The 19,200-nt window shown below is 35.7% G+C and overlaps 1 protein-coding gene and 1 long non-coding RNA gene across 4 annotated transcripts in view; one reads left to right on the forward strand and one right to left on the reverse strand.

Annotated features, from left to right (window-relative positions):
- Nucleotides 1-2,571, forward strand: part of prkcq (protein kinase C, theta) — a 28,664-nt gene extending 26,093 nt beyond the window's left edge. For all 3 annotated transcript variants that reach the window (XM_039668637.2, XM_039668639.2, XM_089126713.1), the window contains exon 18: nt 174-2,571. In XM_039668637.2, the coding sequence (XP_039524571.2) occupies nt 174-332 (159 nt within the window). In that variant the 3' untranslated portion in view covers nt 333-2,571. The remainder of the gene's footprint in view (nt 1-173) is intronic.
- LOC148965197 (uncharacterized) overlaps nt 1-9,065 on the reverse strand; it is a 106,761-nt gene extending 97,696 nt beyond the window's left edge. The window contains exon 1 of the long non-coding RNA XR_016149802.1: nt 8,912-9,065. This is a non-coding gene — a long non-coding RNA (uncharacterized LOC148965197). The remainder of the gene's footprint in view (nt 1-8,911) is intronic.
- Nucleotides 9,066-19,200: the final 10,135 nt, after the last annotated feature.

The following is a 19,200-nucleotide window of genomic DNA, read 5'->3' on the forward strand; positions in this document are numbered from 1 at the left end:
TAAGATCTCAGTTGTCATTAATGTCAGACTGTACGACAGTCAAGATGCGTTTAAAGCGGACGCACACAAGAAAACTCGTCTGGAGTTTTACATCATCAACATATATAGACCCCATTAACTTCCATAAACTTTTACCTGTGAGTGAGTGACATATTGAGCCTTTCTGTTTACAGAAATCAGCAAGTGACTGTAGTAACTTCGACAAGGAGTTCATAAATGAGAAGCCTCGGCTCTCCGTCACGGACCGTCTCATCATCAACAGCGTGGACCAGAGCATGTTTGAGAACTTCTCTTTCATCAACCCCGGCATGGCCCGTCTCAAGAACCCCTGACTCTCAAACAAACGTTCATTAAAGACATTTGTGCAAATACTGTGAACAGGTCCAAAGCAAAAGACAAACACTCACATGAACATCATATCAGCCTCTAGTCAACCTCATTTCATACTATGTGCAGTGATTAAAAGACGCAGTAGTGTCAAATTATAAATGCCTCCTCCTGAAACACAGTAAGAGCATTTTAATTAGCAAAATAAGAACAAGTTGGTTCAGGGGTTTCAAACAACTAAGAAACTAATAGTAAGTTAAAGTCCCACTGTAGTCAATCATTTTATGCCTTAAAACTCATACTCCACTTTTTTTTTGGAAATTGGCTCATTTTACAACTCCCCCAGAGTTAAACTGTTGAGTTTTACCGTTTTTGAAACCATTTCAGACGATCTCCGGTTCTGGCGGTACCGCTAGCATGCGTCATATCATTACGCCTGCTATACTCATGGTACGACAATTAGGGTGACCAACTGTCCTGTTTTCCCAGGACAAGTCCTGTTTTCAAATAACAATATAACAATTTTCTATCCATACAGAGGAGGCATAACCTACTTTAAATGTATTGAAATTAATAAGGTATCTTTGAGTAAACTTTGAGTATCATTTGAGTAGGCCCATCTGTTTGCCGGGCCGAGTGTCCTGGTTATTGGTAATCAAAATATGGTCACCCTAACGGCAGTAAAGTTTCTTGATTATTATGCGGGAATGAGAGTATAGTTCCTAGCCATAGCAGCCTAGAAAATCGCAACTTTACATTTTCCGTCTGTCTTAGAGCATGGTGTAACTACAGAAGACTCAAGAGTTTCAAATAGGAAAAATATCGAAACAATTTGGTCTTTTTTTTTTTTTTTTGAGAAATGCTAATGGTCTTGTCCACTTCAATGATGTATGCTAAGCTATGCTAAAAGTGGTACTGCCCGACTCAACAGTTTAACTCTAGGGGAGTTGTAAAATGAGCATATTTCCAAAAAAAAAAAAAAAAAAAGTGGAGTATCCCTTTAAAATAGCTTGAATGTAACTCTACACCCTTCCCAGACAGCATGAATATTCAAATGAGCCCAAGCTCCACTTACACAGGCTTGTCGACAAGTCGATGTATCAGAATGGTAATGTATCGCTCTCTACAACGTCGGATACATTATGATCAATATGATTTATCTATATTATCAAACAGCTGATAATGTGTTGCTAATGTTACTCAAACCATGTCCCCGTTCACCATCTCAGACTCAGACAGCTGTCTTCTAACAATCAGCATCCTTAGAAATGTTTTACACAACTTACAAAGAAAGTGGAGAAAGATAATCGTAATTTAGCAATATTGCGGGTGAAATATTGACAATTTATAGAATTCACCTGCAATATTGAATTTGAACCTGAATTTTCATAGCAACAGAAAAATATACCTTGATAACCTGACTTCTAAATAATGATAATGATACGGCAAAGCCCGTCTGCACTTTTACGTGATTGGTTAAAGTAGTTTGTGACGTCAGCGTTTTTGAGACTGTCTTTGGTTCACCACAGTTTTAAAGAGAAAATACTCAGCAATGGTGTTGACATAACTTAGCACATGGTTTATCATAAAGCATATTAAACGCGACTTAGACATAGCGCTAAATTTAGCCATAAAGAGATTTCCACCACAGGAGGTCTTTAATATTGACTAACTTACATTTTAAACACAATATTGCCATAATAAAACTTTTTTTTTTTGTTATCCCCTTATTATTAGACATTCTCTGATCAGGTTGTTTCTTTCATTCCTTTCCTGATGCATCCGTGTTGAACGAGTCAGAGTGAATGAGGCACTTATCGCCACCTACTGGTGTAATGACGTAAGCTACGGCCATTATTAAATATAGAAGTGAATTTGTGCAGGTGATGAATTTGATAAAGCTTCACATCTCATATTGTGGGTTGTATTTGTAATCCATTTATTGTCATAGGCTATATATTAAGATGCATGTGCCTTGTGCATCATCAAAGTCATTAAAAAAACGAATATTAGATTCAATATGTTTCATTAGAATGAATATGCTGGTGTCCTTATCTTTAATAATGATCAGTTGTATGTATTTCATAATACTGGATTCTAAATGCCTTGTATAGAAGTGTAGTGGCAAAGTATCACTGTGTAGCGACCTACGTTCAGTGGAATTCTGTTATGTTCATGGATTGTACAAAGTTTATGTGAATTCTTGAAAAATTAATGTGAATAAAGTTTGTGTCTGTGTAGTCAGTATTATGATTTCTTGTGAGACGTCTAGAAATTATTTCCTTCATTATATTAGGGTATGTGTGGTTATTTTACGGTGCATGAAAAGTTAAAGCTTTATTGTTGCTATAACTTTTCTTCAAAAGAGGCCTCTTTATGAAAACTTTGGTGACAACATGCTACAGTAGCCTATTGAGATAAAAAAAAATAACAACTGATATTTCAGTAGGCTACATGAATATGTGGGTGATTCTTCATTTGGGGGCTATTTTGCCATCTTAGATTTTGATTTATGAAATTTGGTTAAATTTTGTTAGAATTTTGTCAAGACAATGTTTACTGTACATATTTTGATGTAAAGATATAATAATGGCCACGACTGAGTTTAAATATAATTTGAGAATTTTATATCTATTTGCCAACTGGCACAACAAAATGTCATTCCCATCACAACAGCAAAATAAAATAATGCAAAGAATATATCATGTAGATCATTTAAACTCATTTATCTTGCAAACATTGTTAACCTTCAACAATGGGTATAAAAAACAAAATTACATATATTTTCTTGTTCTTACCATAAAAATGTGTTTTTTCTGTGTTCATCAAAGCACACTTTTGTTTAATTTCTTGAAAATGTATTTTAGACGTTTTTTCTTTGAATAGGTGGATGAGTATTTTATCAGGCTTTTCATATAGCACCTCAAGATTGAACATAAAACAGTTTTAAAGGCATGTTTGCTAAAAACTAAGCAATGTGCTGGTAATGACATGGTGTTTTGGTAATGACAAATGAAAAGTGTACTGATACATAAAGCAAATTTAAAGGCTTAAAATTAAATAATGACTTCTGGTGAGTGTTGTTGAAAGAAATGGACAGATGTGAGGAGATATTTTAAGAGATATATGAGGCAAGTGCCTTTTTAAGTTACTGTGATTTTTTAACAAACTGATAACATTTTATCACATTTTCAGAGCAGATAAGTTTTAAAGTCTGGGTTGGGGACAACCAAATTATTATTGATGAAAACATTTTTAAAAATGGAAATCATTCTAATTTTAGTGTATAACATTTTTTGATGGTGCAATAAATATTATTTGAAATAACTCAACTATTTATTTTATAATATTGTATTTTTAACACGAATTTATAACCTGGGGACATGACAGTTCCCCTAATTGAAGAATCACCCATGTATAAGTTTAGACGGCTTTTAATCTAGGTGTGAAATCAACATAGCATTTACATATTTGGACTTCTGACTCAAAACATGGAGTTACAAATATTAAGCCCTTCTGAAAACAGTGACCAGTGTTTGCAAACGATTACATTAAAACCAACAATGGCGCATTGAGTCCACTAGAGGTCGGAATTTACTTCAGAATGAAATCGGAGCGCGAGAGACAGGAAGCAGCACGAGGACAAATGTTTAGCGCACATGACCACTGAGTCATCATAGTCAGGAAAATTAGTCAGTGTTTTGTGTCATTGTGATATAACACTATTCCGTGTGTCTTAAATAATAGTTATAAAATAGTTCAATATTAGGCTACTTGAAGTGACTCAGGTCATTTGCAGTTTATTCGTTTGAATTGCTTGGTTCGATTCATAGAGATAGCCTATGTGGACATATTCAGTGCCCACAGGCTCGGAGAAATACGTCTCGACACACAGTCTCCTAAATGACCTGACCGGACGGTCTAACTTATCTTTCACCTTCAGACAACACATTTCATCAGCTCGAACTTGTATAAACTGTTACACACTCTTCCTCGTGACATTTCCCCTACACCACACACACACACACCCGGCTGCCTGGAAGTCATACGCAGTTCACTTTATGATGCTATGCAGGTGCAAGACCATACATGGAAGTGAATTTCTATCACCTGATATCCAATATCACTATTATACGCGATGCCTGTAGCTACCATGTTTTAATTACAAATGATAGCACATTTTTTAACAAAAATGTTATTTGCGTGTATATATGTACTTTCAAACACAGCCTGTTCAAAATACTCCTCGGTTGATGCGGTTTGAAAGTGTTCAGATGCTTTGGGTAAATGCATTCTGCCCACAGCATTCATGCAAACTCTCTGTCACACCCGAATCACCATAACCTGGCATCACCTCACCTGTATGAAGAGTAATTACAAAATAGGCTGATTGCTCAGTTTGTATATTCAAAGGCCACATATACAAACACGTGCACAAGTATCTCCAATGTGGTCAAGGTTAACGAACATAGCCATGTCACTGTACCTGAAGTACTTTGTCCCCAAGGGATTTATTGTCATAATGCTCAGTCTGTCTGTCTATTTATAGGTCTCTGTCTGTCTATCCGTCCATCCATCCATCCATATCTGATTGATCTATAAGTCCTCCATCCATCTAGTTTAGTGGCAGTGATATATGGGCATTGGGCAGTGTTAGCTTGATTCAGTATTTGGCGTTCTGGTTGCTATTTGAATGTCACATATACAATTTGCATATAGCATTGTCAGTATTTGCGCGCACCTGTACTACCTGAAAGTAGGCACATCTCGTTGTGTATGTGCACGACGTGCTTGGCTGATGGTCCAGCATTGAGAATAAGTTAATCAAGTTGAGGGCCAGAGTCATTGTGCAAAGTAATGGGATCTAAAGTGAACAGGGTCAAGAGCAGACTAGAGTCTCACACACCCAGCCTAGACACTTGCGAGATTAGTCTTTTAAACAGTCAGCATTGAAGAGATTTCTTATGCTCGAATGAGTCATCTGAACTAGAGGGAATGGACAGTCATAAAGTCATCAAAATCCAGGGTTAATAAAGGGTTAGTTCACCCAAAAAATGAAAACTCTGTCATTAATTACATATCCTCATACATATCCTTCGTTCATCTTTGGAACACAAATTAAGATATTTTTTATGAAATCTGTGAGCTTTCTGACCCTCCTTAGACAGCAATATACCTCTTTTAAAGGAACACTCCGACTTTTTGGGACTTTAGCCTATTCACCTCATCCCCCAGAGTTAGATAAGTCCATACATACCTTTTTCATCTCCGTGCGTGCTATAAGTCTGTTTGAAGCACCCACCGCTAGCCTAGCTTAGCACAAAGACTGGATGTGAATGGTTGCAGCATTCATACTAATCCAAATGAGTGACAAAATAACGCAAACGTTTTCCTATTTACATGTTGTGATTTGTATAGTCACAGAGTGTGCAAATATCAAGGCCATATGAGACACAGACATCTTTTAACCGTATAAATACTATATATTTTCTGAAGGCGAAGCACTGCTACTTGGCAGTGATAACCATCACCTGAGACGCACCGTGACGAGGAGCAGAGAGTTCTCTCAGTGTTGGAGTAAAGAGTCAGCAATTACTAACGTTAGATAGAAAAGCATAGTTTATCATGGGTGTTTGCTTTATTGTATGAGCTGTGACAATAAACAGGGGAGACCAGGTAATACAGTACCATGTTTCATTGATTTCCAACCAAAAACGCACCCAGATTTATAAATATCACATGAATAAATAATTATTATTACAGGAATCGATATATTTTAAATGCAATTTATTAGCTGAACCAAATGTATTCAGCAGCATATAATATACAGTAAAATTGCATTACTATAGGATAGAATAAGGGCAAAGTAATAGCACAAATTGTTTTTGCACAATGAACTCACAGCCTATCGTACCCTTTTGCACGCTCAAGTTCGTTATTTCCATGGTTATTTCAAATTTAGGCTACTAGGCGCGCCGCGCGCAGGGTGCAAGTTCAACGCGGTGAACGCGCTCGTTTTTTTTCCAAGCGTGTCTGCGCCGCGTCTGTTACAGTAGGTCATCTAAAAACATAACGGAACACTTACCTCAGCCGCAGGTGATCCACTGTCTGTGCTATAGATGGGATAGCCGTATCCTTCAGCACATTATGGTCCGTGTGGCAAATTCCATTTTTTCAAAATAGTCGTCCATTGAAATGTACCGAGCAAACATAATGTCCCTTGATAATCTATTTAGGTGTGTTTGAATAAATATCCAGAGTAAGTTAGCCATTTCTTCATCCAGTCAGCGTTTTTAGTTGGAATTCTGTGAAACATGGTATCATCTCCCCTGTTTACAGTCGCAGCTATTTACAATAGAGCGAAAACCCATGACTGTAAACTACGCTTTTACTATTTATAAATTGCTGACTCTGTTACCCAGGAGCGAACTCTCCACTCCTCACCACGGCGTGTCTCAGGTGATGCGGTTATTACTCCGTCAAAGTAGCAGTGCTTCGCCTTCAGAGAATAGTTCCCAGGTTTTATACGGTTAAAAGATGTCTGTGTCTCATTTGACTTTGTTATTTGTACACTCTGTGACTATACAAATCACAACATGTAAATAGGAAAACGTTTGCGTTATTTTGTCACTCATTTGGATTAGTATGAAAGCTGCAACCATTCACACCCAGTCTTTGTGCTAAGCTAGGCTAGTGGTGGGTGCGTCAAACAGACTTATAGCACGCACGGAGATGAAAAAGGTATGTATGGACTTATCTAACTCTGGGGGGTAAGGTGAATAGGCTAAAGTCCCAAAAAGTCGGAGTGTTCCTTTAAGGCCTAGAACACTATTCACATAGTAAACACAGCGCTTCTGAGTTCTACGCCAAAACGCCGCTTCACTATTGGCCGACGCACGCATGTGATGTTGACACAGGAGACAGCCAATAATGAGCCTGTGTTTTGACGTAGAATCCAGAGGTGCTGCACTGGGTTTACAATGTGAATAGCACAGGAGATTGTTGAATAAAGTTGCTATCTTTCTTTTGTTTCTGCGCACAAAATGTATTCTCGTCGCTTCATAACATTAAAGGAGTTGTTCACTTTTAAAAAAACTTTTGCTGATAATTTCCTCACCTCCATGTCATCCAAGATGTCCATGTCTTTCTTTCTTCAGTCGAAAAGAAATTAATGTTTTTGATGAAAACATTCCAGGATTTTCTCCATATAATGGACTTCAATGGGAACCAAACGGTTCAAGGTCCAAATGAGAGTTTCAGTGCAGCTTCAAAGGCTTTAAACGACGCCAGGCGATGAATAAGGGTCTTATCTAACGAAACGATCGCTCATTTAAAAAATAAATAAAAAAGTTTAAGTTTTATACGCACAAATACTCGCCTTGCTCTGTTCTGTGATGCGCGTTCGTGACTCTCCTGTTCGAACTCATTCATCAAAATGAACAAATCTTTTTTCGAGTCATGACTCGAAGGGTCCTAGATAAGATAGATTCATCGTCTGGAATCGTTTAAAGACCTTTGAACTGAAGCTGCGCTGAAACTCTCATTTGGACCTTGAACCGTTTGGTTCCCAATGAAGTCCATTATATCGAGAAAATCCTGGAATGTTTTCATCAAAAACCTTAATTTCTTTACAACTGAAGAAAAAAAGACGTGGACATCTTGGATGACATGGGGGTGAGTAAATTATCAGCAAAAATCTTTTTAAAAAGTGAACTACTCCTAAAAGTGAACCACTGTAGTCACATGGACTATTTGAAAGATGTCTTTACTACCTTTCTGGGCCTTCAAAAGTGGTAATAACGTTGCAGTCAATAAGGGAGGATTTTATCAAAAAAAATATCATAATTTGTGTTCCGAAGATAAATAAAGGTCTTACCGGTATGGAACGACATCAGGGTAAGTAATTAATGACATAATTTTTTTGGGTTAACTAACCCTTTAACACAAGTAGTCAGCAAAAAAAATTACCTTTATTTAAAGTTCACATTGTGCAAGGTTGTGAAAACAGATGCAAAAAGTGACAAATAGGAAGTTCTAATCCCTGTTCCCACTCACAATTATAATTCTGTATACACAACCAGACTAACACTGACTAACATTCACCTAGTCTGTCAATTTAGCAACTCTAGACAAACACAAACCAACAACAAAATCTTCAGGAAAAGATACACAGAAGCATCCGTTTAACCCATGACTGATACTGGGAATTCCTAAAACACTTTGGTAATATTGAAAGCGGTCCTGAAAACATCTTTTATATCCTTTTTTATCTCAGCCTGGAAAGTACTGTAGTTTAAAAAGGTCATTTATTGTAAGCAATTGGACAAAAAGCACCATAGACTACATTGAAGGTGAAACTTGTGAGTGGATTGTTTTGAGCTCTGGAAGAACAACACAATTAAGAACCACTTCAACTCAACTTAACAACTGCTTAGCAACACCCTGGAAACAACAGAACACCCTATAGCTGACACCTGGCAAGGCCTAGCCAACATCCAAAACACCCTAGCAACAAACAAAGCTAGCTAAACTTATAGCAACAAAAAAAAGCTGTATAGTAACATAATGATAGGGGAACACTTACCTGAACATCATGGTAGTAAGTTCTGGCCGGTCAAAACATTTTCTTCAAATCAGGTTATTTTAAAGCTGAATCGCTGTGGTATCTTTAAATCTACAGTATGGTCAGAAATAACTGATAGGGCATAACCCTCATTTTAGGTGTAGGCCTAATCAGTTCCTTTGTTTTTGTTGAATTGGCTGATAAGATTGTCATTTTGGGATTTATACTGACACCTACTGGTGTGGATGTATTATCAAACAAAGCTAAAGTTTACAGTTTGTCACTGTAGAAATGTGCTATTTTGCAGACAGTCAACTAAGCATAAAGTAAAGTATGTTAAGATCTGTTTAGTTCATAAAACTTCTAATAAAAAAATAAAGGTTCTAGTTTTTTAATGAGTGAATAAATATCGAGTGCACCTTTTAACATTGTCTAAACTGGATGAAAATACCTACCAGCTGTCCAGTAGCCTACATTATTAAAAACGTGTCATGTCGGAGGTCACGTGTCACACCATTTCTGGCCCAACAATGCCAGTAATCTTGTGATTGTGTTGTAATGGTCTGGCAAATGCAGTGCTTGTTTATTTTTCTCCTTCGAATTCCTGTCCACTCGATGACATCATTGCAAAAAGAGGAGCAGAGAAATACTGGGAGCACATGAGCCGTCTAATTCAAATTCATTGGGCTCGCTCCTGCAGTGCAAATCAATGGGATTTTTCCATTTCATTGTCTGCCAGTAAACCAATCAAATATTACATCCTCACTTTAAAAAGAAAAATACGTAATTGTACGACCTCACAAACCTCTAAATGAGGCACAACAAAACAAACTGCTAAATATGTTGTGCGTGTGTGTTACTTGTACGCCTCACATTGCTTCCTGTACATTTGCACAATTGTACAGATACACAATTTGGAAATACCACCATTTGCAATATTAATAAAAGAGCGTGACCTGACCTTTTGTCCTTTTAATCGGTTTGCATCTCACTTCTGCATTTGTGTGTACATGCGTCTTCATCTGTCCTCAAAATGTCAGGTCAAAAGTTTGGATGTTTTGCAACTGAGTGACAGTATTAAGCCAGTTTTGCTTATGCAACTATAGACAACTGTAAGTCACTTTCATTTTGATCTTTCAGCGGGGCTAATAACGCTCACCTGAGATCTGACTGTTGTTCAGGGCTCCAGGGACAGTTGTTGGATGACATTCAGGAACTGGTATTGGTTACTGATGTACACTCGCTCTTTGAGACAGAGGGAAAGGAACTAAACCAAGCCCCATCCAGAGAATGTGAGAAGTATCACGTCCACCTGAAAGTCTGTCCTCTTACTCCTCCCATCTTAGCATCACCTCATTTTGAATCTGCACTGTAAAGCAATGAAGAAAAAGAAAACATTTTAGTGTTTGTCATTTGATGATGAAGACAAATCACACTTTTTAAGTTCAAGGGACTTCATTTAATTGACCTTCCCCACTATATAACCAAGAGACTTTGTGTAGTTTGCTTGTAAATTTGTCTCAGGTGTTTCTCCTAAAATTCATTTAGAGATGGACTTTATAATATTTATTTATGATTTATTTAATTAAATCTATATTAACAGCTAAAGAAAGGCTAGAAGAAATATTTGAGCCATTAAAAAGATCACATATGTAGTTGTATTGCTTGAGACTGTTGAATCACTCCACTGAATATGAATACTGGGTACAGTGAAAGTGAAGCCTGCATGGTGTAGCGTTTCCATGGAAACCCTGAAAGATGCCAAGTTGAGCAGACTACAGACTCGTCTGCAGTCTGGTACATTTTTATGGTCACTTCTGAATAATAAAGACAGCTAAGCATTTCATGTTGGCCAGTATGAGCATGCAAGTGTGAAATGATGGTTAGAGTGGGGAGGAGAGACAGAAAAGTGAGTACGTGAGTCCGAACACACCATACTCTGGGATTAATTATTCAGCCGTGAACGAGGGATAAAGAGAGAAAAAAGGAGGAGGGGCAAACGTGAAAGAGATCTGCGTGCCACACGAGGACAGTTGTGCCAGTTTGCCATCTCATTAGATATCTCAATGCCCCAGAGATCCTTTGAGGAAATTTTTTTTGTTTGTTTTTTGATGGGTGTTTCTCAATGATTTCTTTTTTTTTTATTAATTTTTTTTTTCTTATGTGAAGGTCACATCAAAAAGGTACCTTTGCTACTTTAACATATGCTGTTATGTACTCATTTTATCATCTCAAAACCAAATATTTAATCATAAAATATGAAAAATTGATGAAAAATGGTTTTAAACCTTCATAATCTAAAAGAATCACCCAAACTATTTTAGTTTTCAGTGTTAATTATTAGGGGCAAATTTGTTTATCTTAAATGACCCCATACAATTAGCGTTAGTGATTGGTGATTTAACTAAATATAATCTTTAATTTTTTTTTTTTAAACCCACACTTGCCTCCACTTTCATTGTAGTGCATTACTGTAAACTTTTTCTGTTTGTTTGACACACAAAAATCTGATGAGATCAAATTCTGTATTTGCATGAATCAAACAGCATTGAAAAGTAATACAAACATTAAAAATAATTTCTAATCTATTTGCTAAAATAAAATAAATATGTCAATATATTAAAGTGTAAATATTTATATTTTTTAATTTGCTTAATTGTTATTTTTAAATTTTAATTAATGTGTAAATATTTTAATTTTGTAATTTACCTCAACTTACTTAATTAAAAATAATAATAATAATAATTAATTTATTATATATATATATATATATATATATATATAAAATAAATTAATATTATATATATATATATATATATATATATATATAATATAACCAAACCATATTTTGGTATGGTTATGTGCTTTTGTAATTTACCTCAACTTCAAATTATATATATATAAAATTATATATATATATATATATATATATATATATATATATATATATATAATTATATATATATATATATATATATATATATATATATATAAAATAAATGAATTATTTTTAATTAAGTAATAATAATAATAAAAATAATTCATTTATTATATATATATATATATATATATAAATGAATTATTTTTATTATTATTATTATTATTTTTAATTAAGTAATTTGAAGTTGAGGTAAATTACAAAAGCACATAACCATACCAAAATTACCATAAAAAAAAAATAAATAAAATGAAAACTGGAAATTAATTTAAAACAGTAATAAATACTATAACAACAATACTAAAATTCCACTGAACCTGGAACATCACTTTAACTCACGAGGGGATAAGAGCATAGAGTTCAAGGTTTATCTCTGATAAAATTGTACACAGGTCGCTTCTTCTCTGGCTGAGTTGCTGAGTGCGTATAGCTTCGCAATTTTAGGCCCAGTGACGCAGGTAAACCTGTGCCTGATGGGTCGGCTTTGACTGACAGGATTAGAAACCAGCCTTCCTGTCCTTATGAGATCAAACAAAAGATCTGACTCAGGGTTTTACGAGAACCCCGTCCCAAATGAATACAGCACGTCGACAGGATGTGAATCCTCCCTTTTATTATGTATAGTGAGTAGAATGTCCCATTTAGCCGTGAAAAAGAACATTATCTCAGCTCTTTTTCTCCTTCAAAATCACATATCACTTAGTAGGCGCTAATTGATTTACACGATTAGGTGAATGAGAAACCGTGGGAGCGAACTCATTGGTTTCCTGTGTTGCGTGTGTTACCAGTTGTGCTAAGTCACCACACTGAACTAATCTCCAGAGAATTACAGCTCTATTTAAAGACACAGAGCTTAACAGGATCATGTCAAGACAGCCAGTAGAACAACTTATTTCAGCTAAGCCAAACAGGAAAAGTTTTTGTAAGAGCTTAGAGACAAACGTTGATGGCCATCATAACTGCATGCTAAAATGTTAAAAATGCTTATAAGCTAGTCATCACTCTATTATATTCTTTGTGGCTTTGTGAGTAGAGAGATAGATGGAAGAGAGGAAGAGCAAAGCCCCCAAGAAGAGAAAAGAGACCGGAGCAACTTTTTATTTCTCTTCCTTGACCAAATGTGAGACATTCAAACTGACCAATCATAAGATTACAACTTCCCCACTGCACTCAAGGTGCGACAATTAGCAGACCCGCAAACATTTTGGCCTACAAGCCTTGAGCACTATCAACACCTCTTGTGCCCTTAAAGGGGGTTGGAACAGGAAAGCAAAAGTCATTGTTGATTTTCAATAGAGCCAGACCGATATATCGGCCGATATTAGGCATTTTCCAAACTATCGGCATCAGCAGTTATGATGGCCGATAAATGAATATTTCAAAAATAAAATAAAAACACGTTTCAACCATGTCATGAGTGTTTTTTGCTGTTAAATAAGCCGAGAGTGAAGCGGAATTAGCTAGTAATAGTTGCGTTATGCGTTAACTTTTGACAATGTGACTGAAGTATTTCTTTAATATCGCGTGACAGTTATAGCAATGAGACGAATCATCTCTCCTTGGCTTGTTACATTGAAAATGTATGTTTTACAATTTGCAGTATGACGTAATCCATTGCTAAATTATGGCTCATCATAGACTAGCTAACCACAAAGCTAGCTAATTTATATAACCTAATTATTATTTATTTAATTTAATTTATTATTATTTATATTTAAATAACCTAAAAGCTAGCTCTTTTTAAACTGCATTATCATATTATTTTTGTTAAAACTCATAAATAACTATAAATAACTAATGTTAGGGAAATCTGTTAACGTTTTGTTGTGCGTTTCTGAAATCAAAATATCGGCCGATATATCGGATTTTAAAACCTACAAACATTTGTATCGGTATCGGCCTTCAAATTCCTTTATCGGTCGGGCTCTAATTTTCAACCTTACACAGATGTTCATATATACTCTTATTTATGAACATATTTCATGATCCTAGAACAGCATTTCTATCAACCAATCAGAATTGACAGTTTATGTCCATTTGACTCATAGAACCAGGTTTAGCTACATCAGTTACCTAATTCCCCTCTGATAATAGGGATAACTTATGGGCAGGGTTAAGGTTGAGGGGTTAGGGGATATGTTTAGGACTAACAAAATATGTTGAACATGTCTGGCAAAATCATGATCGTAGTGACGATTTACACCGAGGAACAGAGTGTCCCAATGTTTAGTGAGCATTTACATTTACATTTATTCATTTAGCTGACGCTTTTATCCGAAGTGACTTACAATTGCTATATATGTCAGAGGTCGCACACCTCTTGAGCAACTAGGGGTTAAGTGTCTTGCTCAGGAACACATTGGTGTCTCGCAGTGGATTCGAACCCGGGTCTCTCACACCAAAGGTATGTGTCTTCTCTACTGCGCCATCACCACCCCCAGAGCCCTACCAGAGCCTGAATTTGTGTATGCCAAGAGTGTCCAGTCCTGTTCCTGGAGATTTTATTTATTTATTTATTTAGACAATGTTGCACCAACAATACAACACTCAAAACGCAAACTTTTGAAACGGGTTTCAAAGTACACGTTTTTGAAAACGATATCGCCATCATCACCGCGGACACTACAAAAACTTGAATTTGTGAAATGGTGACGTTATGCGCATGCGTAATACATGTTTCCTACATTGGTGCGATAGTGTTTCTTCACAAAGTGACATCACCAACTACTGGTCTGGAATGAATAATACAGCGTTTTAGGCGCTTACGCGGATCCGTGTAAACGGGGATCGTTTTGACAATGTTGTAGTCTGTACGAGGAAAAAGTAAAAGTACAATTTTTAAGGGTACCATTTTGTCGTGTAAACCCAGAGAGCACAAGGCTGTTTGATGTGCTATTTACATCTGGAAGACGTATTTTACGAGTGTTTGCTAATCTGCAATACGTCTATAGGACGTTTCCTATCAGATGTCAAATACGTTTAGAAGATGTCAGTTTTACATACATTCTAAATTATTACATCTTATAGACATCTTCTAAACGTCTATTTGACATCTGGCAGGAAACGACCTATAGACGTATTGCAGAGGAGCAAACACTCTTAAAAATACGTCTTCCAGATATAAAAATCACATCAAATAGACTTGTGCTACCTGGGTTTACATCTGTAAGATATATTTTTAAGAGTGTGTGCTCATCTGCAATACGTCTGTAGGACGTTTCCTGTCAGATGTCAAATAGATGGTTAGAAGATGTCTTTAAGATGTAATGATTTAGGAGGCATGTTAAACTGACATCTTCTAAACATCTATTTGACATCTGATAGGAAACGTCCTATAGACGTATTGCAAATGAGCAAACACTCTTAACAATACGTCTTCCAGATGTAAACATCACATCAAATAGACTTGTGCTATCTGAGCCACTGATAGCACACGTACATCACGGAGACGTCTATTTGATGTGTGTGTTTATATCTGGAAGACGTAGTTTTTGCTAATCTGCAATACGTCTATAGGTCGTTTCCTGTCAGATGTCAAATAGACGTTTAGAAGATGTCTTTAAGATGTAATAATTTAGAATGTATGTAAAACTCAGATGTTAGTAAACAGACATCTTGCAGACTTACGTGTGCTATCTAGATTCTGTCCAATTCTAACACGGGCCAACTGGATGTTACATGTTATGAAGGATTTCCATAGACCAAACTAGACCAAAATATACACACACACACACACAAAAATAACCACCTCACAGGAACTTCATAATGTCTGACAGACTTCATAAAGTCTCTTTAAGCAGGTTTGGGGGAAATGAGCGTTAATTAAGAAGCACAATTTGCCAAAGTAATTAGAACCGTCTTTGTTTTCCGAGAACGAGTGGAGTTTCTTGCCCATTGCACATTTATGTCAGCTCTACTCAGAGGAAGCTGTGTGGTTTCATTATTATCATGACCCTGATCCAACTTCCTTCAGCCACAGTCTCCGTTTGTAAGAAAACAATACGAGAAAACACAAGTCTAGCACATTTCGTGAAAAGCAAATCTTTAAAACATTAAGCAATGACATTATATTGATATAAACCATGTCAAAAGTAATCAAATAAAATCAAAATGTTAATTACTGTATGTGGATTTCCGTCCATGTTGTTGGCTTTAGATGATGAGGTCATTGGTGATGCAGAAATGAGCCCTAATACCTGGAAACAGGACATTTTTGTTCTTCAGTTTCCATTGTTTAAAAGTCAATGGGTTTTTGGTTAAATGGCTGAAATAAGGCCTGTGGTGTGAACAAGCACAACATTTTACATTTGTGTTAGTCTATGACATAAAATAAATCAGTAATATGATATCCCCTCGTGATTTTTTTTAAGCTTTTAATTTCCTTTAAAAAAGCGGTTACCAAATTTGGTGACAGATCATTACGCAAAAAAGGAAAATGCACCCTAGTCCGCTTTTACAGACTCATTGTGTTTATTCTCATAATCTTGCAAACTATTCTAACTTAAACTTGTTAGAACGATTAAATAGTTGCAACTGTAGTTGGTCGTTCCTTAACCTACGTCGGGGTTTTTTTTTTGTTTGTTTGTTGTTGTTTTTTTACTTCTGCTGCCGAATGGTAGCGATTTATTGTTGAAAATTCACGAAAATTGTGTAATAATCATAAACTTTCGTGTCACCTTTGGTCACAGAGCTATCTAGCAATGGAAAAATTCCGTGAACTTCTGGGTCGGCTTACAAAAGTATAATCACTGCAGCGCTCATGTCAGGCTAACGTTACTTCTAAAAATAACACTTTGTATATGCATTTGTACCTTTTTCTTTTAGGAATAGGCTATTAGGCAACAAATATTGGCATTTTCACATTTTTATCCAACATAATGCTTACAAAGAAGTAAAAGTACTCACCAGCCAGCCACTTTATTAGATACACCTGACCTGTTGATCAACTTGTTAACACGAATAGCTAATCAGCCAATCACATGGCAGCAACTCAGTGCATTACACGGTCAAGACATGCTGCGTATGCGTAATGCTAATGCAATATGGACCAAACTCTGTGAGAATTGTACCTATCCTGCACATTGTTATATCTACGACACAACGAATGGGCTTTATGCACGCTTGATACATTTTGTACATTTTGTGGTCTACATGATGAAACATTTTATCATTTATTTTGGAGTTGTCCTCATTCAGTTTGTTTTTGGTCTGATTTCTGCTCCTTTATTACGGCTCACATCATGCCCAGATTTCAACTCTGCTTCAAAAATGTGTTATTTGGTTTTTTCCTTTATGACCAATCTTATCGTAGGGAATACTACCTTATTAATCTTCTTCTTCTGTTAGCTAAATTTAGTATTCATAAATGTAAATTTGGTGGAAACAAGCCTTTGTTTTTAATTTTAAGAGCAGAAATTCAACAATACCTAAAAACAATACTGGGTTTGAAAAATAAGAAAGCTGCAAAATGTGTATCTATATGTAAACATTTTCACATTTTTGTTTAACTTAAGTTTGTCACTGCTTTGTTTGTCTTTTCTTGTTTTTTTTTATTTAGTTTATTCATTGTACCCCTGACTGTAATTGTAATTCTTGAAATAAAAATAAATAAATAAATAAATAAAAAATATATAAGAATATATTTCCATTAAACAAAAAAAAAAAAAAAATGCACGCATAAGTTCCGCATTTGACGTAAGGATGCTCGTCCATTTCCGGTTGTGGAGATTAAAGCGGAGGAAAACCGGAGAAAACGGGATTATGGCAGAGTCTTCAATATTTACTGTCCTTCCGTCTTTGAAACGAAACGTACATACGTTTAGATGTAATTTTATATATAGTTATGTTTATTTAATATAATTTTAAAAAGAAGCATAAACACAACGAGGGGTGTCTGTTTTATCTGTTTTTGTGACTAACGTTTCATTAGTATAACCATGGAGTATAAAATTCAATATAAATTCTCGGTATTGCATTGGACTCTATGATCGGCGGAAGTTATCGAGCATCCTTAATCCTTCACCGGAAATTACGCCGTGCATAGAGCCCATTAAGCCAGTTCTGAAGCAAAATGGGTCCAAGTCCAACCCGGTACGGTGTCCGATAAGTGTATTTCCACAATACCACCTTTATCCATGTAGAATTAGCACACTATGGAGAATCACTAAGTTCCCGTTCCAAATGGGAAATATACACTCGCAAGAATTTTAATGTTGCTCATCAATAATAACAAACTGGTTTCATTTTAAATATGTGTCACATTCCACAATCATCAGTTGCTTTTCCAGATGTTATAGATGTTTCCATAACACAGCTGGCGGGATATTTCCAGAGCGCGTGCAGCGAGCCGACGGTATCCACGTGCACGACCGGGGCATTGGGTTCCTCTCGTGAGATAAGCTGCAACCCCGACGACCTGATTGACTTCATACTGATCTGATTGCATGTCTGTCTGTCGATTTATGTTCTGCATCGCTTTAGCCTGGAGCTCAGACTCAACACTGAGCTATAAATTGGGCCTACTATTACAGATAATATTACAAGACTCTTGAGCTATTAGGCTACTGTCATTTACTATGGTCGTTTTAAATGAATAGGTGTATTTATAGTGTTATTTATTTTGTTTAAAGTGTTTCTTAAGTAATCATTTTTGAAAATTATATTTTCCAATTTCAGTACCATTGGATGACCTTTTTAGGAAGATGCAGTCTTTTTCAGATGCATTCAGGTTTGTAGGTCAGTGGGAAAAAAATGGCCTTAAATATGATGGTTACTCACACAGTATAATACTGTGTTTATATACTGAAATTGACCTACATATTCTTCCCATGCAAAGTAAAAAAATCCAAGCTGAAAATTAAACAAAGAATATTTGAGTGTTTTACAAGAATTAAATCTTTCTACTCCAAAATGTCGTGTTTCATTCATTGTGTTACTTGATGTTGCTTTGCAAGTAAATCGTGAAACTAAAGCAATTTCTGGGTGAAATCTTTACTTTTTTTCAAGAAAAGTGATACTTTCTTTTGCTTTGCAAGTAAATTGTGAAGTTCTAAAGCAATTTCTGGGTGAAATCTTTACTTTTTTTGTATCATTTTAGTTTTGTTCAAGAAAATATTATGCTCTTTTTTTATTAATGAAAGTTAAATATGTATACAAAGATTTAAAATTCACTCAAATTCCTTTCCTGAAAATTTATTAAATCTTCAATCCATACAAAGATCTCATGTTTTGGTTTTTAAAACTAAACTCCCATATGTGTCGATCCTATTACCAATGGCTTTATTTATTTAGACTGGCTATTAAACATTATCTGATGTTTTGAGGGTTAATCTAATGTTGCTCTCCTGCTGCAGGGAAAAGTTGGCATGTGACT

This window comes from Pimephales promelas, chromosome 24, assembly GCF_988280905.1.
Source record: "Pimephales promelas chromosome 24, fPimPro1.hap1.1, whole genome shotgun sequence".
In the NCBI taxonomy this organism is placed as follows: domain Eukaryota; kingdom Metazoa; phylum Chordata; class Actinopteri; order Cypriniformes; family Leuciscidae; genus Pimephales; species Pimephales promelas.